The sequence below is a fragment of the Oncorhynchus gorbuscha genome, unplaced genomic scaffold (genome assembly GCF_021184085.1).
Source record: "Oncorhynchus gorbuscha isolate QuinsamMale2020 ecotype Even-year unplaced genomic scaffold, OgorEven_v1.0 Un_scaffold_1005, whole genome shotgun sequence".
Classification (NCBI taxonomy): domain Eukaryota; kingdom Metazoa; phylum Chordata; class Actinopteri; order Salmoniformes; family Salmonidae; genus Oncorhynchus; species Oncorhynchus gorbuscha.
In genome coordinates this window covers 58,996-86,990 of record NW_025745920.1, presented here as the reverse complement: position 1 = coordinate 86,990, position 27,995 = coordinate 58,996, and the positions used below count along the sequence as shown (strand labels likewise).

The 27,995-nt window shown below is 47.9% G+C and overlaps 1 protein-coding gene across 2 annotated transcripts in view; it reads right to left on the bottom strand.

The window, feature by feature from the left end:
- Positions 1-21,953, bottom strand: part of LOC124020951 (thrombospondin-2-like) — a 77,473-nt gene extending 55,520 nt beyond the window's left edge. For both annotated transcript variants that reach the window (XM_046336266.1, XM_046336267.1), the window contains exons 1-2: positions 21,629-21,953; positions 8,664-8,717 (exon numbers count right to left, since the gene is read on the bottom strand). In XM_046336266.1, coding sequence (XP_046192222.1) covers positions 8,664-8,715 — 52 coding nt within the window. In that variant the 5' untranslated portion in view covers positions 8,716-8,717; positions 21,629-21,953. The remainder of the gene's footprint in view (positions 1-8,663; positions 8,718-21,628) is intronic.
- Positions 21,954-27,995: the final 6,042 nt, after the last annotated feature.

Here is a 27,995-nt window from a genome sequence, read left to right as displayed (position 1 = left end):
CTACCACTGTTGTGTCGTCCGCAAACTTGATGATTGAGTTGGAGGCGTGCATGGCCACGCAGTCGTGGGTGAACAGGGAGTACAGGAGAGGGCTCAGAACGCACCCTTGTGGGGCCCCCGTGTTGAGGATCAGCGGGGAGGAGATGTTGTTGCCTACCCTCACCACCTGGGGGCGGCCCGTCAGGAAGTCCAGTACCCAGTTGCACAGGGCGGGGTCGAGACCCAGGGTCTCGAGCTTGATGACGAGCTTGGAGGGTACTATGGTGTTGAATGCCGAGCTGTAGTCGATGAACAGCATTCTCACATAGGTATTCCTCTTGTCCAGATGGGTTAGGGCAGTGTGCAGTGTGGTTGAGATTGCATCGTCTGTGGACCTATTTGGGCGGTAAGCAAATTGGAGTGGGTCTAGGGTGTCAGGTAGGGTGGAGGTGATATGGTCCTTGACTAGTCTCTCAAAGCACTTCATGATGACGGAAGTGAGTGCTACTGGGCGGTAGTCGTTTAGCTCAGTTACCTTAGCTTTCTTGGGAACAGGAACAATGGTGGCCCTCTTGAAGCATGTGGGAACAGCAGACTGGTATAGGGATTGATTGAATATGTCCGTAAACACACCGGCCAGCTGGTCTGCGCATGCTCTGAGGGCGCGGCTGGGGATGCCGTCTGGGCCTGCAGCCTTGCCAGGGTTAACACGTTTAAATGTCTTACTCACCTCAGCTGCAGTGAAGGAGAGACCGCATGTTTTCGTCAGGCCGTGGCAGTGTCAGTGGCACTGTATTGTCCTCGAAGCGGGCAAAAAAGTTATTTAGTCTGCCTGGGAGCAAGACATCCTGGTCCGTGACTGGGCTGGGTTTCTTCTTGTAGTCCGTGATTGACTGTAGACCCTGCCACATGCCTCTTGTGTCTGAGCCGTTGAATTGAGATTCCACTTTGTCTCTGTACTGACGCTTAGCTTGTTTAATAGCCTTGCGGAGGGAATAGCTGCACTGTTTGTATTCAGTCATGTTGCCAGACACCTTGCCCTGAATAAAAGCAGTGGTTCGCGCTTTCAGTTTCATGCGAATGCTGCCATCAATCCACGGTTTCTGGTTAATGTTTTTATCGTTGCTATGGGAACAACATCTTCGACGCACGTTCTAATGCGTCGAAGATGTATCTGCGTATCTGTGCTCCTCCCCCTACCTATCAGCGTATCTGTGCTCCTGCCTCTTACCTATCAGCGTATCTGTGCTCCTCCCTCCTACCTATCAGCGTATCTGTGCTCCTCCCTCTTACCTATCAGCGTATCTGTGCTCCTCCCTCTTACCTATCAGCGTATCTGTGCTCCTCCCTCTTACCTATCAGCGTATCTGTGCTCCTCCCTCCTACCTATCAGCGTATCTGTGCTCCTCCCTCTTACCTATCAGCGTATCTGTGCTCCTCCCTCCTACCTATCAGCGTATCTGTGCTCCTCCCTCTTACCTATCAGCGTATCTGTGCTCCTCCCTCTTACCTATCAGCGTATCTGTGCTCCTCCCTCTTACCTATCAGCGTATCTGTGCTCCTCCCTCTTACCTATCAGCGTATCTGTGCTCCTCCCTCTTACCTATCAGCGTATCTGTGCTCCTCCCTCTTACCTATCAGCGTATCTGTGCTCCTCCCTCTTACCTATCAGCGTATCTGTGCTCCTCCCTCTTACCTATCAGCGTATCTGTGCTCCTCCCTCTTACCTATCAGCGTATCTGTGCTCCTCCCTCCTACCTATCAGCGTATCTGTGCTCCTCCCTCTTACCTATCAGCGTATCTGTGCTCCTCCCTCCCTTACCTACCTATCTGTGCTCCTCCCTCTTACCTATCAGCGTATCTGTGCTCCTCCCTCTTACCTATCAGCGTATCTGTGCTCCTCCCTCTTACCTATCAGCGTATCTGTGCTCCTCCCTCTTACCTATCAGCGTATCTGTGCTCCTCCCTCTTACCTATCAGCGTATCTGTGCTCCTCCCTCTTACCTATCAGCGTATCTGTGCTCCTCCCTCTTACCTATCAGCGTATCTGTGCTCCTCCCTCTTACCTATCAGCGTATCTGTGCTCCTCCCTCTTACCTATCAGCGTATCTGTGCTCCTCCCTCTTACCTATCAGCGTATCTGTGCTCCTCCCTCTTACCTATCAGCGTATCTGTGCTCCTCCCTCTTACTATCAGCGTATCTGTGCCCTCCCTCTTACCTATCAGCGTATCTGTGCTCCTCCCTCTTACCTATCAGCGTATCTGTGCTCCTCCCTCTTACCTATCAGCGTATCTGTGCTCCTCCCTCCTACCTATCAGCGTATCTGTGCTCCTCCCTCTTACCTATCAGCGTATCTGTGCTCCTCCCTCTTACCTATCAGCGTATCTGTGCTCCTCCCTCTTACCTATCAGCGTATCTGTGCTCCTTCCTTTTAAGTCATTTGCAGACTGTACCTCGGATTCAGTCTTTTACGATTATCTCATGTATGTCACACTGTGCAATGTTACCAAATTAAAATCTTGATATCAACCTTGCCAGATTGTCTGATATGCTTCAGTTCTGAGCGTGTGCCAGCACCAGCAGCGCAAGCCTCCCTCTATGTTTATGCACGAGTGAAGTGAATGGAAATAGTTTTCCCAGACAAACTTTATATGTTCGAACTCAGAATCAAATCGGTTTCTCCAAATGGTAGAACCATTATTTAGATTGGAGATTTTGCTAATTTTTCAAAATCCTGTAAATTAGCCTGATTTCAGACTTGTCATGTAAACAAGATTATTAATTCAATCGTTCTTCTTGTAAACATTTCAACCAAACTATTATATGAATCTGCTCTCGTCGAAAGGAGTGGACCAAAGTGCAGCGTGGAAAGTGTTCATGATTTTATTCGCAAAAAACACTGAAACAAAATAACAAAGGGAAAGCGAACAGTTCTCAGACACTAAACACCCCACAAAACCCTAAAGGAAAATAACAAAGGGAAAGCGAACAGTTCTCAGACACTAAACACCCCACAAAACCCTAAAGGAAAATGACAAAGGGAAAGCAAACAGTTCTCAGACACTAAACACCCCACAAAACCCTAAAGGAAAATGACAAAGGGAAAGCGAACAGTTCTCAGGCACTAAACAGAAAACATCACCCCCACAAAACCCTGAAGGAACATGACAACCTATATATGATCCCCAATCAGAGACTATAGACAGCTGATTGGGAACCACACTCGGTAAAAAGAAAAGAAATAGAAAACATAGACTTTCCCACCCGAGTCACACCCTGACCTAACCAAACATAGAGAATAATAAGGATCTCTAAGGTCAGGGCGTGACAGAATATAACTTTTCACAATACTCATATTATTGTGTGCATGCACAGCGCCAGCCGTGTTTCTCCGGTCACTACGGGACCGGAGCTATGGGACCGGCGTTATGGGACCGGCGCTATGGGACTGGAGCTATGGGACCGGAGCTATGGGACCAGCGGTACGGGACTGGAGCTATGGGACCGGAGCTATGGGACCGGAGCTATGGGACCGGAGCTATGGGACCGGAGCTATGGGACCGGAGCTATGGGACCGGCACTATGGGACCGGAGCTATGGGACCAGAGCTATGGGACCGGAGCTATGGGACCGGAGCTATGGGACCAGAGCTATGGGACCGGAGCTATGGGACCAGCGGTCCCAAAGGTTGCAAGATCGAATCACTGAGATCAAGGAACAAATCTGTTGTTCTGCCACTGAACAAGGCAGTTAACCCACGGGACAGGCGCTACGGGACCGGAGCTATGCCACAGCACACAGATTGCTGTATAGGCTCAGCCCAGTCAAAACTGTTCGCTGCTCTGGCCCCCCAATGGTGGAACATACTCCCTCACGACGCCAGGACAGCGGAGTCAATCACCACCTTCCGGAGACACCTGAAACCCCACCTCTTTAAGGAATACCTAGGATAGGATAAGTAATCCCTCTCACCCCCCCCCCCCTTTAAGATTTAGATGCACTATTGTAAAGTGACTGTTCCACTGGATGTCATAAGGTGAATGCACCAATTTGTAAGTCGCTCTGGATAAGAGCGTCTGCTAAATGACTTAAATGTAAATGTAAATGTGTTGTTCTGCCCCTGAACAAGGCAGTTAACCCACTGTTCCTAGGCCGTCATAGAAAATACTTGAAACCCTTGTAAGTGAACAGCTAAAAGAGTTTTTATTTACTAACTCTATTTCATCAATATACCAATCGGGCTTCAGGAAGAAGCATAGCACAATTACAGCAGCCATGAAGGTTTTAAATGATATCACTGAAGCCCTTGACAAAAAATAGCACTGTCTCACTTTTTATTGATTTCTCTAAGGCTTTTGATACAGTTCATCATGCTATACTAAGGCAGAGATTGTCGAGTGTAGGTCTTTTGGAGCATGCAGTTGCATGGTTTGCTAACTATCTGTCTGATAGAATGCAGTGCACTCAATTTGATGGGCTTATGTCTGTTAAATTGTATGTCTTGAATGGTGTGCCCCAAGGCTCTGTACATGGTCCTCTCTTATTCACTATTTATATAAATTATTTAGACAAAAATGTCCAAAATGCACAACTTCATTTTTATGCTGATGATACTGTTATTTACTGTTGTGCCTCGTCTCTTGCAAAAGCTTCCCAGAACTTGCAAACTGCTTTTTATACTGTTCAACATACCTTGTGTGAATTGAAGCTTATCCTCAATACTGACTAAACTAAACTAATGGTGTTTTCTAATACAAAAAATAGACCTCTGAACCTTTCACCTATTACTACCTGTCAGGCCAAGGAGATAGAGGTTGTAACCTCATACAAACGCTCCACACCGCGTGGCCGCGGCCACCCTAATCTGGTGGTCCCAGCGCGCACGACCCACGTGGAGTTCCAGGTCTCCGGTAGCCTCTGGAAATGCCGATCTGCGGCCAACAAGGCAGAGTTCATCTCAGCCTATGCCTCCCTCCAGTCCCTCGACTTCTTGGCACTGACGGAAACATGGATCACCACAGACAACACTGCTACTCCTACTGCTCTCTCTTCGTCCGCCCACGTGTTCTCGCACACCCCGAGAGCTTCTGGTCAGCGGGGTGGTGGCACCGGGATCCTCATCTCTCCCAAGTGGTCATTCTCTCTTTCTCCCCTTACCCATCTGTCTATCGCCTCCTTTGAATTCCATGCTGTCACAGTTACCAGCCCTTTCAAGCTTAACATCCTTATCATTTATCGCCCTCCAGGTTCCCTCGGAGAGTTCATCAATGAGCTTGATGCCTTGATAAGCTCCTTTCCTGAGGACGGCTCACCTCTCACAGTTCTGGGCGACTTTAACCTCCCCACGTCTACCTTTGACTCATTCCTCTCTGCCTCCTTCTTTCCACTCCTCTCCTCTTTTGACCTCACCCTCTCACCTTCCCCCCCCTACTCACAAGGCAGGCAATACGCTCGACCTCATCTTTACTAGATGCTGTTCTTCCACTAACCTCATTGCAACTCCCCTCCAAGTCTCCGACCACTACCTTGTATCCTTTTCCCTCTCGCTCTCATCCAACACCTCCCACACTGCCCCTACTCGGATGGTATCGCGCCGTCCCAACCTTCCCTCTCTCTCCCCCGCTACTCTCTCCTCTTCCATCCTATCATCTCTTCCCTCTGCTCAAACCTTCTCCAACCTATCTCCTGATTCTGCCTCCTCAACCCTCCTCTCCTCCCTTTCTGCATCCTTTGACTCTCTATGTCCCCTATCCTCCAGGCCGGCTCGGTCCTCCCTCCCGCTCCGTGGCTCGACGACTCATTGCGAGCTCACAGAACAGGGCTCCGGGCAGCCGAGCGGAAATGGGGGAAAACTCGCCTCCCTGCGGACCTGGCATCCTTTCACTCCCTCCTCTCTACATTTTCCTCCTCTGTCTCTGCTTCTAAAGCCACTTTCTACCACTCTAAATTCCAAGCATCTGCCTCTAACCCTAGGAAGCTCTTTGCCACCTTCTCCTCCCTCCTGAATCCTCCTCCCCCTCCCCCCCCCTCCTCCCTCTCTGCAGACGACTTCGTCAACCATTTTGAAAAGAAGATCGACGACATCCGATCCTCGTTTGTTAAGTCAAACGACACCGCTGGTTCTGCTCACACTGCCCTACCCTGTGCTCTGACCTCTTTCTCCCCTCTCTCTCCAGATGAAATCTCGCGTCTTGTGACGGCCGGCCGCCCAACAACCTGCCCGCTTGACCCTATCCCCTCCTCTCTTCTCCAGACCATTTCCGGAGACCTTCTGCCTTACCTCACCTCGCTCATCAACTCATCCCTGACCGCTGGCTACGTCCCTTCCGTCTTCAAGAGAGCGAGAGTTGCACCCCTTCTGAAAAAACCTACACTCGATCCCTCCGATGTCAACAACTACAGACCAGTATCCCTTCTTTCATTTCTCTCCAAAACTCTTGAACGTGCCGTCCTTGGCCAGCTCTCCCGCTATCTCTCTCTGAATGACCTTCTTGATCCAAATCAGTCAGGTTTCAAGACTAGTCATTCAACTGAGACTGCTCTTCGCTGTATCACGGAGGCGCTCATCCTTCTAGACCTATCGGCTGCCTTCGATACTGTGAACCATCAGATCCTCCTCTCCACCCTCTCCGAGTTGGGCATCTCCGGCGCGGCCCACGCTTGGATTGCGTCCTACCTGACAGGTCGCTCCTACCAGGTGGCGTGGCGAGAATGCGCCTCACCATGCGCTCTCACCACTGGTGTCCCCCAGGGCTCTGTTCTAGGCCCTCTCCTATTCTCACTATACACCAAGTCACTTGGCTCTGTCATAACCTCACATGGTCTCTCCTATCATTGCTATGCAGACGACACACAATTAATCTTCTCCTTTCCCCCTTCTGATGACCAGGTGGCGAATCGCATCTCTGCATGTCTGGCAGACATATCAGTATGGATGACGGATCACCACCTCAAGCTGAACCTCGGCAAGACGGAGCTGCTCTTGCTCCCGGGGAAGGACTGCCCGTTCCATGATCTCGCCATCACGGTTGACAACTCCATTGTGTCCTCCTCCCAGAACGCTAAGAACCTTGGCGTGATCCTGGACAACACCCTGTCGTTCTCAACTAACATCAAGGCGGTGGCCCGTTCCTGTAGGTTCATGCTCTACAACATCCGCAGAGTACGACCCTGCCTCACACAGGAAGCGGCGCAGGTCCTAATCCAGGCACTTGTCATCTCCCGTCTGGATTACTGCAACTCGCTGTTGGCTGGGCTCCCTGCCTGTGCCATTAAACCCCTTCAACTCATCCAGAACGCCGCAGCCCGTCTGGTGTTCAACCTTCCCAAGTTCTCTCACGTCACCCCGCTCCTCCGCTCTCTCCACTGGCTTCCAGTTGAAGCTCGCATCCGCTACAAGACCATGGTGCTTGCCTACGGAGCTGTGAGGGGAACGGCACCTCAGTACCTCCAGGCTCTGATCAGGCCCTACACCCAAACAAGGGCACTGCGTTCATCCACCTCTGGCCTGCTCGCCTCCCTACCACTGAGGAAGTACAGCTCCCGCTCAGCCCAGTCAAAACTGTTCGCTGCTCTGGCCCCCCAATGGTGGAACAAACTCCCTCACGACGCCAGGACAGCGGAGTCAATCACCACCTTCCGGAGACACCTGAAACCCCACCTCTTTAAGGAATACCTAGGATAGGATAAGTAATCCTTCTCACCCCCCTTTAAGATTTAGATGCACTATTGTAAAGTGACTGTTCCACTGGATGTCATAAGGTGAATGCACCAATTTGTAAGTCGCTCTGGATAAGAGCGTCTGCTAAATGACTTAAATGTAAATGTAAATAAATATCTTGGAATTTTAATTGATGATGGCCTCTCTTTTAAATTGCATATTCAACAATTTACAAAAAAATTGAAGCTGATATTGGGATTTTATTTTAGGAATAAGGCCTGTTTTTCTTTTGAAGCCAGAAGGAGGCTAGTATCAGCTACATTTATGCCTTTACTAGACTATGGGGATATTTTATATATGAATGCTTCCGCTCAGTGTTTGACATCAATTGACACTCTTTATCGTGGCACTTTGAGATTTCTTTTAAACTGCAAAACCCTTACGCACCACTGCACTTTGTATACCAGGGTTGGCTGGCCTTCTCTAGTCACTCGTAGGCTCAGTCACTGGTATACTTTTATTTACAAAGCCATTTTGGGTTTACTACCTTTTTATTTGTGCATTTTTATTGTTCAGAAATGTGGTGGGTACTCTATTCGTTCGCTGGACTGCTGCTAACTGTTCCAAACTGAATTTGGTAAAAGGGCTTTTATGCACTCGCCATTGTCTTGGAACACCTTACAAAATACTTTTAAACTGGAAGAACTTGGTATTTTAAATCACTGATGAAGGATTTTGAGGCTGATTCCCTGACCTGTCAATGTTTTCAATTTGCTGTTTTATACTCTTGCGAATTCAATGGTTTTTACTAGATTACTTGTAGTTTTTCATGTTGTCTGTCTGTAATTTTTTTGTAATGACTTGGTGCTGCCTATCTTGGCCAGGGCGCTCTTGAGAAATAGATTTTAATCTCAATGAGCCCTTCCTGGTTAAATAATGGTTAAATAAATAAGAATAAGAATGTGTTCTTAACTGCCTAGTAAAATAAAGGTAAAAATAAAATAGGGTGCAGAATTACATTACCTGCTGTCAGATCACAGAGAAACACCATCAGCCAGGCAATCAGTGGTGTCATCCCTACACACACACACACACACACACACACACACACACACACACACACACACACACACACACACACACACACACACACACACACACACACACACACACACACACACAATTATACAGTGCATTTGGAAAGTATTCAGACTCTGTGATTTTTTTGACATTTTGTTAAATTACATCTTTATTCTAAATGGATTAAATAAATAAAAAATCCTCATCAAACTATACACACCCTACCCCATATAGACAAAGCAAAAACAGGTATTTAGACATTTCAAAATTTTTATAAAAAATGTAAAAAGAAATACCTTATTTACATAAGTATTCAGACCCTTTGCTATGAGACTGGAAATTGAACTCAGGCGCATCCTGTTTCCATTGATCTTCCTTGAAATGTTTCTACAACTTGATTGGCGTCCACCTATGGTAAATTCTACTGATTGGACATGATTTGGAAAGGCACACACCTGTCTATATAAGGCCCCACAGTAAATAGTGCTTGGCAAAAACCAAGCCATGAGGTCGAAGGAATTATCCGTAGAGTTCCGAGACAAGACCATGTCGAGGCACAGATCTGAGGAAGGGTACCAAAAAATGTATGCAGCACTGAAGGTCCCCAAGAACACAGTGGCCTCCATCATTCTTAAGTGGAAGACGTTTGGAACCACCAAACTGGTGGTCACTCTGATAGAGCTCCTAAGGAGTTCCTCTGTGGAGATGGGAGAACCTTCCAGAAGGATAACCATCTCTGCAGTACTCCACCAATCAGGCCTTTATGGTAGAGTGGCCAGACGAAGCCACTCCTCAGTACAAGGCACATGACAACCCCCTGGGAATGAACCCTAACCCTAACCCTTTATGGTAGAGTCTGCTCCAAGATGGCGTAGTAGTCGGACGTGTGTTTTGTCTTGTCCCGTCCTGTCTGGTGTAAATATAGTTTTCCTCGTTTTATTCTGTATATATTTGTAACATATTTTAATCTCACTTTCCAACTATAGGCTGAATATACTCTCCTGCAACCTGCATCACCCATGTGGTACGGATCTGCTTTTTCTATACTTTAGAACCGGAACCCCCATCAGAAGCTAGCCAGCTAACTAGCTACTAGCTAGTACTCAGTTAGCCACTGCTAGTGGTCTTCAAAGCTAACTAGGACACCAGCGCGACATCAACCCAGAGCATATCAGACTGCTTTTTCTCTACCACATCTCCGGATTCCTACCGCAAGCTCTGAACCTTTACACCGGATCATCGCAACTAGCTAGCTGCAATCCGTGTGGCTACTCCTGGCTAACGTCTCTGCCCCAAAGCAAGCACTAGTTAGCCTTGAGCTAGCCTCGAGCTAAGCCCATCTCCGACTAGCCGAAGAGGTCCAACAATACCTCTTTTGCCAATTGGCCTGGACCCTTTACTGCCGACACGGAGCCCCGCCGATCCATCACGACTGGTCCGCCGACATAATCGTCCGAGGTGGTTTCAACAGGCTTTTCCGTTGCGACATCGCCAAAGATCCATCTGCTGGCCAAGGCCCGCGAGCTTTCTGAAACGCTGTGTCTCCAGCTCACCTAGCATACTAGAGCACCTGTAGCATACTCCTGGGCTACAATTACCCAGGCCCACGACCGGTCTGTCGATGTCACCGCATGAAGAGGAATAAACAGACTCACCCCATCGCAACGTCCCCCAAAGGTTAACTCTCTAGCCCTCGCTATCTCCCTGCTTGCTAATTCGGCCTGCTAACGGCTAGCTTGTCTAGCCCGGGCCTACGAACTGTTAGCTTGTTAGCACAGGCCTGCTATCCGTCTGAATCACCGCGTCCCAAACACTCTCTGAACCCATTTACTTTCTATCTCTTTTTGATTTTTATTTTGTTTATACCTTCCGGAAACCTGCCTCACCCACTGTGATACGGAATCGCTATTACTTTTAATTTTAATTGTATTTTTATGACTCACTCAAGAACCTCCAGACGCTAACCAGCTAACTAGCTACAAGCTATTTAGTCATTGTTAGTTTCTTTTTAAACCTGGATAACACTCGCCAGTCCAGCTTCCCTGCCCATCCACCGCTGCCCCCTGGACACTGATCTCTTGGCTACATAGCTGACGCACACTGGACTGTCCATTAATCACGGTACTCCATTCTGCTTGTTTGTTTTATCTGTCGGCCCAGTTGCCTAGTCAACGCCATTTTACCTGCTGTTTGTTGTGCTAGCTGATTAGCCTCGCCAACTGTTTTTAGCTAGCTTTCCCAATTCAACACCTGTGATTACTGTATGCCTCGCTGTATGTCTCTCTCAAATGTCAATATGCCTTGTATACTGTTGTTCAGGTTAGTTATCATTGTTTTAGTTCACAATGGAGGCCCTAGTTCCACTCTTCATACCCCTGTTACCTCCTTTGTCCCACCCCCCACACATGCGGTGACCTCACCCATTACAACCAGCATGTCCAGAGATACAACCTCTCTCATCATCACCCAGTGCCTGGGCTTACCTCCGCTGTATGGCCCCACCATACCCCTGTCTGCGCATTATGCCCTGAATATATTCTACCATGCCCAGAAACCTGCTCCTCTTATCCTCTGCCCCCAACGCTCTAGGCGACCAGTTTTGATAGCCTTTAGCCGCACCCTCATACTACTCCTTCTCTGTTCCGCGGGTGATGTGGAGGTAAACCCAGGCCCTGCATGTCCCAAGGTACTCTCATTTGTTGACTTCTGTGATCGAAAAAGCCTTGGTTTTATGCATGTCAACATCAGAAGCCTCCTCCCTAAGTTTGTTTTACTCACTGCTTTAGCACACTCTGCTAACCCTGATGTCCTTGCCGTGTCTGAATCCTGGCTCAGGAAGGCCACCAAAAATTCAGAGATTTCCATACCCAACTATAACATCTTCCGTCAAGATAGAACTGCCAAAGGGGGCGGAGTCGCAGTCTACTGCAGAGATAGCCTGCAAAGTAATGTCATACTTTCCAGGTCCATACCCAAACAGTTTGAACTACTAATTTTGAAAATGACTCTCTCCAGAAATAAGTCTCTCACTGTTGCCGCCTGCTACCGACCACCCTCAGCTCCCAGCTGTGCCCTGGACACCATTTGTGAATTGATCGCCCCCCATCTAGCTTCAGAGTTTGTTCTGTTAGGTGACCTAAACTGGGATATGCTTAACACCCCGGCAGTCCTACAATTTAAGATAGATGCCCTCAATCTCACTCAAATCATCAAGGAACCCACCAGGTACAACCCTAACTCTGTAAACAAGGGCACCCTCATAGACGTCATCCTGACCAACTGGCCCTCCAAATACACCTCCGCTGTCTTCAACCAGGATCTCAGCGACCACTGCCTCATTGCCTGTATCCGCCACGGAGCCACAGTCAAACGACCACCCCTCATCACTGTCAAACGCTCCCTAAAACACTTCTGTGAGCAGGCCTTTCTAATCGACCTGGCCTGGGTATCCTGGAAGGACATTGACCTCATCCCGTCAGTTGAGGATGCCTGGTCATTCTTTAAAAGTAACTTCCTCACCATTTTAGATAAGCATGCTCTGTTCAAAGAATGCAGAACCAAGAACAGATACAGCCCTTGGTTCACTCCAGACCTGACGGCCCTCGACCAGCACAAAAACATCCTGTGGCGGACTGCATTAGCATCGAATAGCCCCCGTGATATGCAACTGTTTAGGGAAGTAAGGAACCAATACACGCAGTCAGTCAGGAAAGCTAAGGCCAGCTTCTTCAGGCAGAAGTTTGCATCCTGTAGCTCCAACTCCAAAAAGTTCTGGGACACTGTGAAGTCCATGGAGAACAAGAGCACCTCCTCCCAGCTGCCCAATGCACTGAGGCTAAGTAACACGGTCTCCACCGATAAATCCATGATTATCGAAAACTTCAATAAGCACTTCTCAACGGCTGGCCATGCCTTCCGCCTGGCTACTCCAACCTCGGCCAACAGCTCTGCCCCCCCCCCGCAGCTCCTCGCCCAAGCCTCTCCAGGTTCTCCTTTACCCAAATCCAGATAGCAGATGTTCTGAAAGAGCTGCAAAACCTGGACCCGTACAAATCAGCTGGGCTTGACAATCTGGACCCGCTATTTCTGAAACTATCTGCCGCCATTGTCGCAACCCCTATTACCAGCCTGTTCAACCTCTCTTTCATATCGTCTGAGATCCCCAAGGATTGGAAAGCTGCCGCAGTCATCCCCCTCTTCAAAGGGGGAGACACCCTGGACCCAAACTGTTATAGACCTATATCCATCCTGACCTGCCTATCTAAGGTCTTCGAAAGCCAAGTCAACAAACAGGTCACTGACCATCTCGAATCCCACCGTACCTTCTCCGCTGTGCAATCTGGTTTCCGAGCCGGTCACGGGTGCACCTCAGCTACACTCAAGGTACTAAACGATATCATAACCGCCATCGATAAAAGACAGTACTGTGCAGCCGTCTTCATCGACCTCGCCAAGGCTTTCGACTCTGTCAATCACCATATTCTTATCGGCAGACTCAATAGCCTCGGTTTTCCGGATGACTGCCTTGCCTGGTTCACCAATTACTTTGCAGACAGAGTTCAGTGTGTCAAATCGGAGGGCATGCTGTCCGGTCCTCTGGCAGTCTCTATGGGGGTGCCACAGGGTTCAATTCTCGGGCCGACTCTTTTCTCTGTATATATCAATGATGTTGCTCATGCTGCGGGCGATTCCCTGATCCACCTCTACGCAGACGACACCATTCTATATACTTTCGGCCCGTCATTGGACACTGTGCTATCTAACCTCCAAACGAGCTTCAATGCCATACAGCACTCCTTCCGTGGCCTCCAACTGCTCTTAAACGCGAGTAAAACCAAATGCATGCTTTTCAACCGATCGCTGCCTGCACCCGCATGCCCGACTAGCATCACCACCCTGGATGGTTCCGACCTTGAATATGTGGACATCTATAAGTACCTAGGTGTCTGGCTAGACTGCAAACTCTCCTTCCAGACTCACATCAAACATCTCCAATCGAAAATCAAATCAAGAGTCGGCTTTCTATTCCGCAACAAAGCCTCCTTCACTCATGCCGCCAAGCTTACCCTAGTAAAACTGACTATCCTACCGATCCTCGACTTCGGCGATGTCATCTACAAAATGGCTTCCAACACTCTACTCAGCAAACTGGATGCAGTCTATCCGTTTTGTGCCATCCGTTTTGTCACTAAAGCACCTTATACCACCCACCACTGCGACTTGTATGCTCTAGTCGGCTGGCCCTCACTACATATTCGTCGCCAGACCCACTGGCTCCAGGTCATCTACAAGTCCATGCTAGGTAAAGCTCCGCCTTATCTCAGTTCACTGGTCACGATGGCAACACCCATCCGTAGCACGCGCTCCAGCAGGTGTATCTCACTGATCATCCCTAAAGCCAACACCTCATTTGGCCGCCTTTCGTTCCAGTACTCTGCTGCCTGTGACTGGAACAAACTGCAAAAATCGCTGAAGTTGGAGACTTTTATCTCCCTCACCAACTTCAAACATCAGCTATCCGAGCAGCTAACCGATCGCTGCAGCTATACATAGTCTATTGGTAAATAGCCCACCCATTTTCACCTACCTCATTCCCATACTGTTTTTATACTGTTTTTTATTTATTTACTTTTCTGCTCTTTTGCACACCAATATCTCTACCTGTACATGACCATCTGATCATTTATCACTCCAGTGTTAATCTGCAAAATTGTATTATTCGCCTACCTCCTCATGCCTTTTGCACACATTGTATATAGACTGCCCACTCTGTGTTGTCTGTTCACACTGCTATGCTTTATTTTGGCCAGGTCACAGTTGCAAATGAGAACTTGTTCTCAACTAGCCTACCTGGTTAAATAAAGGTGAAATAAAATAAAAAATAAAGAGTGGCCAGACGAAGCCACTCCTCAGTAAAAGGCACATGACAACCCGCTGGGAATTAACCCTAACCCTTTATGGTAGAGTGGCCAGAAGAAGCCACTCCTCAGTAAAAGGCACATGACAACCCGCTGGGAATGAACCCTAACCCTAACCCTTTATGGTAGAGTGGCCAGACGAAGCCACTCCTCAGTAAAAGGCACATGACAACCCGCTGGGAATTAACCCTAACCCTTTATGGTAGAGTGGCCAGAAGAAGCCACTCCTCAGTAAAAGGCACATGACAACCCGCTGGGAATGAACCCTAACCCTAACCCTTTATGGTAGAGTGGCCAGACGAAGCCACTCCTCAGTAAAAGGCACATGACAGCCCGCTGGGAGTTTGCCAAAAGGAACCTAATGGACTCAGACCATGAGAATCAAGATTCTCAATAACTATTTGGCCTGAATGCCAAGCGTCACATCTGGAGGAAACCAGGCACCATCCCTACGGTGAAGCATGGTGGTGGCAGCATCACGTCAGGAGGAAACCTGGCACCATCCCTACGGTGAAGCATGGTGGTGGCAGCATCACGTCTGGAGGAAACCTGGCACCATCCCTACGGTGAAGCATGGTGGTGGCAGCATCACGTCTGGAGGAAACCTGGCACCATCCCTACGGTGAAGCAGAACCTTGATGAAAACCTGCTCCAGAGCGCTCAGGACGTCAGACTGGGGTGAAGGATCACCTTCCAACAGGACAACGACCCTAAGCACACAGCCAAGACAACGCAGGAGTGGCTTCTGGACAAGCTAGCTTCCGTCCTCCTCTGTGTACATTGATTCAATACAAAACCTAGGAAGCTCATGGTTCTCAACCCCTTCAATAGACTTACACAGTGGCTGCGGTCCAAACACTGAAAAGACACCCCCTTGTCCACTTACCCTTGCCTTATTCCCCTGGGGTATCCCCGTCGCCATCTTGGAGGGTGGTCCAAATAATTAGCCAAGCAAGGGAAGTTTGCACGTGAGGCCCTCAGCCCTCGTTTTTAGTCGGCTTTGTGAGTGTATAATTATGTTCACTCCGGGGCCTGAAACTCCCCATAATTCAATTTGTGACGATTGAAGAAAAGTGCCAAAACGTAAAAATAATATCAATGGAGAAGTCAACATACAAGTGTAAGTAAAAATGAATGCAAATAAGTTGGAAATTGTGCCACTAACGCACATGACGGCACAAACACATTTTTGTTTGGTTATCTTTTGGAAATTGTAGAAATAAAACATTTTCCTTCTTCAGAAGTTCCAGCTAGGCAGGCCTTCGTTAGCTAATTCGTTTGCTAGCTATCATAGAGTAGGCGTAAATTAATAATTATATATTTAATATATGTAGACTTGCAATCATAATTGACTGGGGCACATATAAAGCACCCACAAGTTACTGGTGGTTGAAAACACAATCATCGCGGGATGAACGAGTGACAAATTTCCGGCCAATGGTGGTCCATTTAAAATCATTCCTGCCTCCTTCGCCCCTCGCCCTGCAAGTGTATACTCGTCACACATCCATGATACGCCATCAGAAGTGTCCACTTATTTGAGGGCTGAGTGGACAGGGTGTGTCTTTTACGTGTTTGGACCGCAGGCAGTAATTATGACAACTTTATGTTGAATATGATGACAATGCTGTGACAATGCTGTGTGTAGCGGCTATGAGATCGTTTGGCCTAGAAAGGTTTTTTCGCCTGTGTGGTGCATTGAAGTCCATAAGCGAAGGGAAAAGGTGAGAGAAGGAGAGCGCATAGATGTGAGAAGGAATAAAATGTGGATGCTATGAAAGTGAACTGTGTTTACGCGTGATCAGGGGTGTATTCATTCTGCCGATTCTGTTGAAAAACGTTTCTTTTGAAACGGAAGCAAATGGAACGAAACGGGGATAAACATACCTGAATTTGTCCAATAGAAACTCTTGCTTGCAACTGTTGGACAAATGATAAAACCCTAGGTCAGCTAGATGCAGATCTCTCGACCTGTGTGTTCCTATGCTGTAAACCTTCATTCATAGACCCTCTCTTTCTAAAATTATCAGCCAAAAGTGTTGCAACCCCTATTACCAGCCTGTTCAACCTCTCTTTTGTGTCGTCTGAGATCCCCAAAGATTGGAAAGCTGCCACGGTTATCCCCCTCTTCAAAGGGGGAGAAACTCTAGACCCAAACTGCTACAGACCTACAGTGGGGAGAACAAGTATTTTATACACTGCTGATTTTGCAGGTTTTCATACTTAGAAAGCATGTAGAGGTCTGTAATTTTTAGCATAGGTACACTTCAACTGTGAGAGACGGAATCTAAAACAAAAATCCAGAAAATCACATTGTATGATTTTTAAGTAATTAGTTAGCATTTTATTGCATGACATAAGTATTTGATCACCTACCAACCAGTAAGAATTCCGGCTCTCGCAGACCTGTTAGTTTTTCTTTAAGAAGCCCTCCTGTTCTCCACTCATTACCTGTATTAACTGCACCTGTTTGAACTCGTTACCTGTATAAAAGACACCTGTCCACACATTCAATCAAACAGACTCCAACCTCTCCATAATGGCCAAGACAGAGATGGCCGCCTCGCTTCGCGTTCCTAGGAAACTATGCAGTTTTTTGTTTTTTTACGTGTTATTTCTTACATTGGTACCCCAGGTCATCTTAGGTTTCATTACATACAGTCGAGAAGAACTACTGAACATAAGAGCAGCGTCAACTCACCATCAGTACGACCAAGAATATGACTTTCGCGAAGCGGATCCTGTGTTCTGCCTTTCACCCAGGACAACGGAATGGATCCCAGCCGGCGACCCCAAAAAAACGACTTCGAAAAAGGGGAAAACGAAGCGATCTTCTGGTCAGACTCCGGAGACGGGCACATCGTGCACCACTCCCTAGCATTCTCCTCGCCAATGTCCAGTCTCTTGACAACAAGGTTGATGAAATCCAAGCAAGGGTAGCATTCCAGAGGGACATCAGAGACTGTAACGTTCTTTGCTTCACAGAAACATGGCTCACTGGAGAGATGCTATCGGAGACGGTGCAGCCAGCTGGTTTCTCCACGCATCGCACCGACAGAAACAAACATCTTTCTGGTAAGAAGAGGGGCGGGGGGCGTATGCTTTATGGTTAACGTGACGTGGTGTGGCCAAAACAACATACAGGAACTCAAGTCCTTCTGTTCACCTGATTTAGAATTCCTCACAATCAAATGTAGACCGCATTATCTACCAAGGGAATTCTCTTCAATTATAATCACAGCCGTATATATTCCCCCCCAAGCAGACACATCGATGGCTCTGAACGAACTTTATTTGACACTTTGCAAACTGGAATCCGTATATCCGGAGGCTGCATTCATTGTAGCTGGGGATTTTAACAAGGCTAATCTGAAAACAAGACTCCCTCAATTTGATCAGCATATCGATTGCGCAACCAGGGCTGGAAAAACCTTGGATCATTGCTATTCCAACTTCCGCGACGCATATAAGGCCCTGCCCCGCCCTCCTTTCGGAAAAGCTGACCACGACTCCATTTTGTTGATCCCTGCCTACAGACAGAAACTAAAACAAGAAGCTCCCGCGCTGAGGTCTGTTCAACGCTGGTCCGACCAATCTGATTCCACACTCCAAGACTGCTTCCATCACGTGGACTGGGATATGTTCCGTATTGCGTCAGACGACAACATTGACGAATATGCTGATTCAGTGTGCGAGTTCATTAGAACGTGCGTTGAAGATGTCGTTCCCATTGCAACGATTAAAACATTCCCTAACCAGAAACCGTGGATTGATGGCAGCATTCACGTGAAACTGACAGCGTGAACCACTGCTTTTAATCAGGGCAAGGTGACTGGAAACATGACCGAATACAGTGTAACTATTCCCACCGCAAGGCAATCAAACAAGCTAAGCGTCAGTATAGAGACAAAGTAGAATCTCAATTCAACGGCTCAGACACAAGAGGTATGTGGCAGGGTCTACAATCAATCACGGATTACAAAAAGAAAACCAGCACCGTCATGGACCAGGATGTCTTGCTCCCAGGCAGACTAAATAACTTTTTTGCCCGCTTTGAGGACAATACAGTGCCACTGACACTGCCCGCAACTAAAACATGCGGACTCTCCTGCACTGCAGCCGACGTGAGGAAAACATTTAAACGTGTCAACCCTCGCAAGGCTGCAGGCCCAGGCTGCAGGCCCAGACGGCATCCCCATCGGCGCCCTCAGAGCATGCGCAGACCAGCTGGCTGGTGTGTTTACGGACATATTCAATCAATCCCTATCCCAGTCTGTTGTTCCCACATGCTTCAAGAGGGCCACCATTGTTCCTGTTCCCAAGAAAGCTAAGGTAACTGAGCTAAATGACTACCGCCCCGTAGCACTCACTTCCGTCATCATGAAGTGCTTTGAGAGACTAGTCAAGGACCATATCACCTCCACCCTACCTGACACCCTAGACCCACTCCAACTTGCTTACCGCCCAAATAGGTCCCAAATAGGTCCAGATGCAATCTCAACCACACTGCACACTGCCCTAACCCATCTGGACAAGAGGAATACCTATGTGAGAATGCTGTTCATCGACTACAGCTCGGCATTTAACACCATAGTGCCCTCCAAGCTCGTCATCAAGCTCGAGACCCTGGGTCTCGACCCCGCCCTGTGCAACTGGGTACTGGACTTCCTGACGGGCCGTCCCCAGGTGGTGGGGGTAGGCAACAAGATCTCCACCCCGCTGATCCTCAACACTGGGGCCCCACAAGGGTGCGTTCTGAGCCCTCTCCTGTACTCCCTGTTCACCCACGACTGCGTGGCCACGCACGCCTCCAACTCAATCATCAAGTTTGCGGACGACACAACAGTGGTAGTGAGGTCTGCACAACGCATCACCGGGGGCAGGTGCCCTCCAGGACACCTACACCACCCGATGTCACAGGAAGGCCATAAAGATCATCAAGGACAACAACCACCCGAGCCAATAACTACAGAACGAAGCCAACATCAGCGTGAGCTTTAGTTGCGAATTGTATGAACTTTGAACTCTTATTCAGTACAGAAGTGATACCTCCTAGCCGTTGAGTAAGCAACAGCAGATGCAAAAAGGGTTAGGAAGGAACAGACAGAGTATCCCATCTATCACCCAACGACGTTACTACAATGTATCCAATTGTTGACAACCAGAGACATTCTTCAAAGGACTCGGTTTGGCAACACGGCCTTCCATCTACCACCAACCTACCGAAGCGCAGCTCAGAGTAAATATTTATTGCATTTCCCTTTTCCAAATGGCCGGTAATTTAGAATGCATACGATACTGTATTTACGATAGCACAGCTTCGCCTTTGTTCCTATCTTCCCGCTCTTTCACTCAAACCCAGCCCCTTTTCTTTTGTGTAACAAGCTGTCATATCTGTTCCGCCCACTAGGGATGTTTTCCTTTATGACATCATTTGTAATCAAGTTATGTTTTAATTATGTTTATGTGTAATTCTGTGTGATTAGTTAGGTATTTAGTAAATAAATAATTAAACCCAATTTTGTATTGCTGATTCAAATTGTTAGCCAGGGTTCGTGCAAGAATTTACAACTTTCAGATGAGACTGAATTAAGATGACGATTGATATTGACTGCTATTGATGTAAAATATTACTCGGTCTTTTAAGATAACTCTATAAGATAACTCTATAAATATTATTTTGTGGTGCCAGACTCTCTAGTTAATTACATATACATGATTAGCTCAATCGGGTGATATTAATTACGGATAAATTATTTTATAGAATAGCATGTCATATCACTTAATCCGGCATAGCCAAAGACACGACACTGGTTAAATAAAGGGATAGGGTAAAATATATATAAATACCTGGTTAAATAAAGGGTTAGGGTTATATACATTTACATTTACATTTAAGTCATTTAGCAGACGCTCTTATCCAGAGCGACTTACAAATTGGATATATAAATACCTGGTTAAATAAAGGGTTAGGGTTATATATATAAATACCTGGTTAAATAAAGGGTTAGGGTTATATATATAAATACCTGGTTAAATAAAGGGTTAGGGTTATATATATATAAATACCTGGTTTAATAAAGGGTTAGGGTTATATATATATATATATAAATACCTGGTTAAGTAAAGGGTTAGGGTTATATATATAAATACCTGGTTAATTAAAGGGTTATATATATAAATACCTGGTTAAATAAAGGTGAAATAAATACATAAATAGCTCAGGTCGTAGAAACCTCATGATGGTTTAGGGGTCATTTGAGTATCATGTCGTAGCCTAAACCAATCACTGTTGCATTGAGATGGATTATGAATGACAGTCCCCCAATATACTGCAACAGAAATAAGCACATGCTAATGAAAAAAATAATTGTCCTCCCTCATCTTAAACGACACTGATCTACAGAGAAGAATGGGAGAAACTCCCCAAATACATGTGCCAAGCTTGTAGCGTCATACCCAAGAAGACTCGAGGCTGTAAGCGCTGCCAAGCTTGTAGCGTCATACCCAAGAAGACTCGAGGCTGTAATCGCTGCCAAGCTTGTAGCGTCATACCCAAGAAGACTCGAGGCTGTAATCGCTGCCAAGCTTGTGGCGTCATACCCAAGAAGACTCGAGGCTGTTAGCGCTGCCAAGCTTGTAGCATCATACTCAAGAAGACTCGAGGCTGTAAGCGCTGCCAAAGGTGCTTTAACAAAGTACTGAGTAAAGGGTCTAAATATTTATGTAAATGTGATATTGCATCTTTTTTTATTGTATACTTTGGAAAAATGTCTAAAAACCTGTTTTTGCTTTGTCATTATGGGATATTGTGTGTAGATTGATGAGGGGAAAACGATTTAATACATTAAAATATGAAAAAAGTCAAGGGGTCTGAACACTTTCCGAATGCTCTGTAGACTGATAAATAACATTTTTAATGGTCTCTGTTGCTTATAGAAACAGTGACACGAACAGCAGAGAAATGTTACAAACTAACATTGGACCTACCTGCATCAAATGTCCCAACTCCTCCTCAGTGTCCTGTTTTAATGTCCCAACTCCTCCTCAGTGTCCTGTTTTAACGTCCCAACTCCTCCTCAGTGTCCTGACGTCCCAACTCCTCCTCAGTGTCCTGACGTCCCAACTCCTCCTCAGTGTCCTGACGTCCCAACTCCTCCTCAGTGTCCTGACGTCCCAACTCCTCCTCAGTGTCCTGTTTTAATGTCCCAACTCCTCCTCAGTGTCCTGTTTTAATGTCCCAACTCCTCCTCAGTGTCCTGTTTTAATGTCCCAACTCCTCCTCAGTGTCCTGACGTCCCAACTCCTCCTCAGTGTCCTGTTTTAACATCCCAACTCCTCCTCAGAATCCTTGTCAGATAGATCCACAGTAACATCCCACATCAGTTAAGCGTTACAATGCAAGAGAGAGAGAGTTGTGTGTGTGTGTGTGTGTGTGTGTGTGTGTGTGTGTGTGTGTGTGTGTGTGTGTGTGTGTGTGTGTGTGTGTGTGTGTGTGTGTGTGTGTGTGTGTGTGTGTGTGTGTGTGTGTGTGTGTGTGTGTGTGTGTGTGTGTGTGTGTGTGTGTGAGAGAGACAGAAACCATATTTTACCTGTCTGTCTGGCGTTAAGTAGAGCTGCATATCTCCCAGAGAGAAACCCTACTGGGGATATGGAAAAATTGTGTGTGTGAGACCCTTCATGCTCAGATTATTATGGAGGAGACTCCTGGGTAAAACAACATCTCATCTCCCAGAACACACTGGGGCTCTTCTCTCTCTCTGTCTCTCACTAGGTTGTAGCAACTTCATGATGGGTATAGGGAACATTTGAGTATCATGTCATAGCCTGAATCTGTCACTGTTACATTGAGCTGGGTGAATATGAATGACAGTAACCTAAACCTGTCACTGTTACATTGAACTGGGTGAATATGAATGACAGTAACCTAAACCTATTACTGTTACATTGAGCTGGGTGAATGGAATATGAATGACAGTAACCTAAACCTATCACTGTTACATTGAACTGGGTGAATATGAATGACAGTAACCTAAACCTATCACTGTTACATTGAACTGGGTGAATATGAATGACAGTAACCTAAACCTGTCACTGTTACATTGAACTGGGTGAATATGAATGACAGTAACCTAAACCTGTCACTGTTACATTGATCTGGGTGAATATGAATGACAGTAACCTGTAATCGCTGCCAAGCTTGTAGCGTCATACCCAAGAAGACTCGAGGCTGTAAGCGCTGCCAAAGGTGATTTAACAAAGTACTGAGTAAAGGGTCTTGTCATGTTTTGTCTTGTATTGTCTTGTCATTTTGCTTTTCCTTCTGTTCGTTTTCCCCCTGCTGGTCTTTTTGGGTTCGTTCCCCTTTTTCTCTCTCCCTCCCTCTCTCTCTTCTCTCTGTCGTTCCGTTCCTGCTCCCAGCTGTTCCTGTTCCCCTAGTAAGTCATTTGGTCTTCCCGCGCCTGTTCCCTATCTTTTCCCCTGATTGGAGTCCCTATTTCTCCCCTTGTTTTCCGTTTCTGCCCTGTCGGATCCTTGTCTATTGTTCACCGTGCTGTGTCTGTGTATCGCCCTGTCGTGTCGTGTTTCCCTCAGATGCTGCGTGGTGAGCAGGTGTCTGAGTCTGCTACGGTCAAGTGCCTTCCCGAGGCAACCTGCAGTTCATGATCGAGTCTCCAGTCTGTTCTCGTCATTACGAGTGGAATTGTGCTTTATGATTGTATATTTACTTTACTGGATTAAAGACTCTGTTTTCGCCAAGTCGCTTTTGGGTCCTCATTCACCTGCATAACAGAAGGATCCGCAAAGAATGGACTCAGCAACTACAGACGCTCGTAACACTGCCGTCGAGATCCAAGGAGCCATGCTCGGCAGACACGAGCAGGAATTGTCTGCTGCTCGCCATGCCGTGGAGAACCTGGCCGCTCAGGTTTCCGACCTCTCTGGACAGTTCCAGTCTTCGGCTCGTGCCACCTGTTACTTCCTGGCCTGCCGAGCCTCCGGAACCTAGGGTTAATAACCCACCTTGCTACTCCGGGCAGCCCACGGAGTGCCGCTCCTTTCTCACCCAGTGTGATATTGTGTTCTCTCTCCAACCCAACACATACTCTAGAGAGAGAGCTCGGGTTGCTTACGTCATTTCACTCCTTACTGGCCGGGCTCGAGAGTGGGGCACAGCTATCTGGGAGGCAAGGGCTGATTGCTCTAACAATTACCAGAACTTTAAAGAGGAGATGATTCGGGTTTTTGACCGTTCAGTTTTTGGTAGGGAGGCTTCTAGGGCCCTGGCTTCCCTATGCCAAGGTGATCGATCCATAACGGATTACTCTATTGAGTTTCGCACTCTTGCTGCCTCTAGTGAGTGGAACGAGCCGGCGCTGCTCGCTCGTTTTCTGGAGGGACTCCACGCAGTGGTTAAAGATGAGATTCTCTCCCGGGAGGTTCCTTCAAGTGTGGACTCTTTGATTGCTCTCGCCATCCGCATAGAACGACGGGTAGATCTTCGTCACCAGGCTCGTGGTAGAGAGCTCGTGTCAACGGTGTTTCCCTGCTCCGCATCGCAACCATCTCCCTCCTCTGGCTCAGAGACTGAGCCCATGCAGCTGGGAGGTATTCGCATCTCGACTAAGGAGAGGGAACGGAGGATCACCAACCGCCTGTGCCTCTATTGCGGACTTGCTGGACATTTTGTTAATTCATGTCCAGTAAAAGCCAGAGCTCATCAGTAAGCGGAGGGCTACTGGTGAGCGCTACTACTCAGGTCTCTCCATCTAGATCCTGTACTACTTTGTCGGTCCATCTACGCTGGACCGGTTCGGGTGCTACATGCAGTGCCTTGATAGACTCTGGGGCTGAGGGTTGTTTCATGGACGAAGCATGGGCTCGGAAACATGACATTCCTTTCAGAGAGTTAGACAAGCCTACGCCCATGTTCGCCTTAGATGGTAGTCATCTTCCCAGTATCAGATTTGAGACACTACCTTTAACCCTCACAGTATCTGGTAACCACAGTGAGACTATTTCTTTTTTGATTTTTCGTTCACCTTTTACACCTGTTGTTTTGGGTCATCCCTGGCTAGTATGTCATAATCCTTCTATTAATTGGTCTAGTAATTCTATCCTATCCTGGAACGTTTCTTGTCATGTGAAGTGTTTAATGTCTGCCATCCCTCCCGTTTCTTCTGTCCCCACTTCTCAGGAGGAACCTGGCGATTTGACAGGAGTGCCGGAGGAATATCATGATCTGCGCACGGTCTTCAGTCGGTCCCGAGCCAACTCCCTTCCTCCTCACCGGTCGTATGATTGTAGTATTGATCTCCTTCCGGGGACCACTCCTCCTCGGGGTAGACTATACTCTCTGTCGGCTCCCGAACGTAAGGCTCTCGAGGATTATTTGTCTGTGTCTCTTGACGCCGGTACCATAGTGCCTTCTTCCTCTCCGGCCGGGGCGGGGTTTTTTTTTGTTAAGAAGAAGGACGGTACTCTGCGCCCTTGCGTGGATTATCGAGGGCTGAATGACATAACGGTTAAGAATCGTTATCCGCTTCCCCTTATGTCATCAGCCTTCGAGATTCTGCAGGGAGCCAGGTGCTTTACTAAGTTGGACCTTCGTAACGCTTACCATCTCGTGCGCATCAGAGAGGGGGACGAGTGGAAAACGGCGTTTAACACTCCGTTAGGGCATTTTGAGTACCGGGTTCTGCCGTTTGGTCTCGCCAATGCGCCAGCTGTTTTTCAGGCATTAGTTAATGATGTTCTGAGAGACATGCTGAACATCTTTGTTTTTGTCTATCTTGACGATATCCTGATTTTTTTCACCGTCACTCGAGATTCATGTTCAGCACGTTCGACGTGTTCTACAGCGCCTTTTAGAGAATTGTCTCTACGTGAAGGCTGAGAAGTGTTCTTTTCATGTCTCCTCCGTTACTTTTCTCGGTTCCGTTATTTCCGCTGAAGGCATTCAGATGGATTCCGCTAAGGTCCAAGCTGTCAGTGATTGGCCCGTTCCAAGGTCACGTGTCGAGTTGCAGCGCTTTCTAGGTTTCGCTAATTTCTATCGGCGTTTCATTCGTAATTTCGGTCAAGTTGCTGCCCCTCTCACAGCTCTTACTTCTGTCAAGACGTGTTTTAAGTGGTCCGGTTCCGCCCAGGGAGCTTTTGATCTTCTAAAAGAACGTTTTACGTCCGCTCCTATCCTCGTTACTCCTGACGTCACTAGACAATTCATTGTCGAGGTTGACGCTTCAGAGGTAGGCGTGGGAGCCATTCTATCCCAGCGCTTCCAGTCTGACGATAAGGTTCATCCTTGCGCTTATTTTTCTCATCGCCTGTCGCCATCTGAACGCAACTATGATGTGGGTAACCGCGAACTGCTCGCCATCCGCTTAGCCCTAGGCGAATGGCGACAGTGGTTGGAGGGGGCGACCGTTCCTTTTGTCGTTTGGACAGACCATAAGAACCTTGAGTACATCCGTTCTGCCAAACGACTTAATGCTCGTCAAGCTCGTTGGGCGTTGTTTTTCGCTCGTTTCGAGTTTGTGATTTCTTACCGTCCGGGTAGCAAGAACACCAAGCCTGATGCCTTATCCCGTCTTTTTAGTTCTTCTGTGGCTTCTACTGATCCCGAGGGGATTCTTCCTTATGGGCGTGTTGTCGGGTTGACAGTCTGGGGAATTGAAAGACAGGTTAAGCAAGCACTCACGCACACTGCGTCGCCGCGCGCTTGTCCTAGTAACCTTCTTTTCGTTCCTGTTTCCACTCGTTTGGCTGTTCTTCAGTGGGCTCACTCTGCCAAGTTAGCTGGTCATCCCGGTGTTCGAGGCACTCTTGCGTCTATTCGCCAGCGCTTTTGGTGGCCGACTCAGGAGCGTGACACGCGCCGTTTCGTGGCTGCTTGTTCAGACTGCGCGCAGACTAAGTCAGGTAACTCTCCTCCTGCCGGTCGTCTCAGACCGCTCCCCATTCCTTCTCGACCATGGTCTCACATCGCCCTAGACTTCATTACCGGTCTGCCTTTGTCTGCGGGGAAGACTGTGATTCTTACGGTTGTCGATAGGTTCTCTAAGGCGGCACATTTCATTCCCCTCGCTAAACTTCCTTCCGCTAAGGAGACGGCACAAATCATCATCGAGAATGTGTTCAGAATTCATGGCCTCCCGTTAGACGCCGTTTCAGACAGAGGCCCGCAATTCACGTCACAGTTTTGGAGGGAGTTCTGTCGTTTGATTGGTGCGTCCGTCAGTCTCTCTTCCGGGTTTCATCCCCAGTCTAACGGTCAAGCAGAGAGGGCCAATCAGACGATTGGTCGCATACTACGCAGCCTTTCTTTCAGAAACCCTGCGTCTTGGGCAGAACAGCTCCCTGGGCAGAATACGCTCACAACTCGCTTCCTTCGTCTGCTACCGGGTTATCTCCGTTTCAGAGTAGTCTGGGTTACCAGCCTCCTCTGTTCTCATCCCAGCTTGCCGAGTCCAGCGTTCCCTCCGCTCAAGCGTTTGTCCAACGTTGTGAGCGCACCTGGAGGAGGGTGAGGTCTGCACTTTGCCGTTACAGGGCACAGACTGTGAGAGCCGCCAATAAACGTAGGATTAAGAGTCCAAGGTATTGTTGCGGCCAGAGAGTGTGGCTTTCCACTCGCAACCTTCCTCTTACGACAGCTTCTCGTAAGTTGACTCCGCGGTTCATTGGTCCGTTCCGTGTCTCCCAGGTCGTCAATCCTGTCGCTGTGCGACTGCTTCTTCCGCGACATCTTCGTCGCGTCCATCCTGTCTTCCATGTCTCCTGTGTCAAGCCCTTTCTTCGCACCCCCGTTCGTCTTCCCTCCCCCCCTCCCGTCCTTGTCGAGAGCGCACCTATTTACAAGGTACGTAGGATCATGGACATGCGTTCTCTCGGGGACGGGGTCACCAATACTTAGTGGATTGGGAGGGTTACGGTCCTGAGGAGAGGAGTTGGGTTCCGTCTCGGGACGTGCTGGACCGTTCACTTATTGATGATTTCCTCCGTTGCCGCCAGGAGTCCTCCTCGAGTGCGCCAGGAGGCGCTCGGTGGGTGGGGGGGTGCTGTCATGTTTTGTCTTGTATTGTCTTGTCATTTTGCTTTTCCTTCTGTTCGTTTTCCCCCTGCTGGTCTTTTTGGGTTTGTTCCCCTTTTTCTCTCTCCCTCCCTCTCTCTCTTCTCTCTGTCGTTCCGTTCCTGCTCCCAGCTGTTCCTGTTCCCCTAGTCAGTCATTTGGTCTTCCCGCGCCTGTTCCCTATCTTTTCCCCTGATTGGAGTCCCTATTTCTCCCCTTGTTTTCCGTTTCTGCCCTGTCGGATCCTTGTCTATTGTTCACCGTGCTGTGTCTGTGTATCGCCCT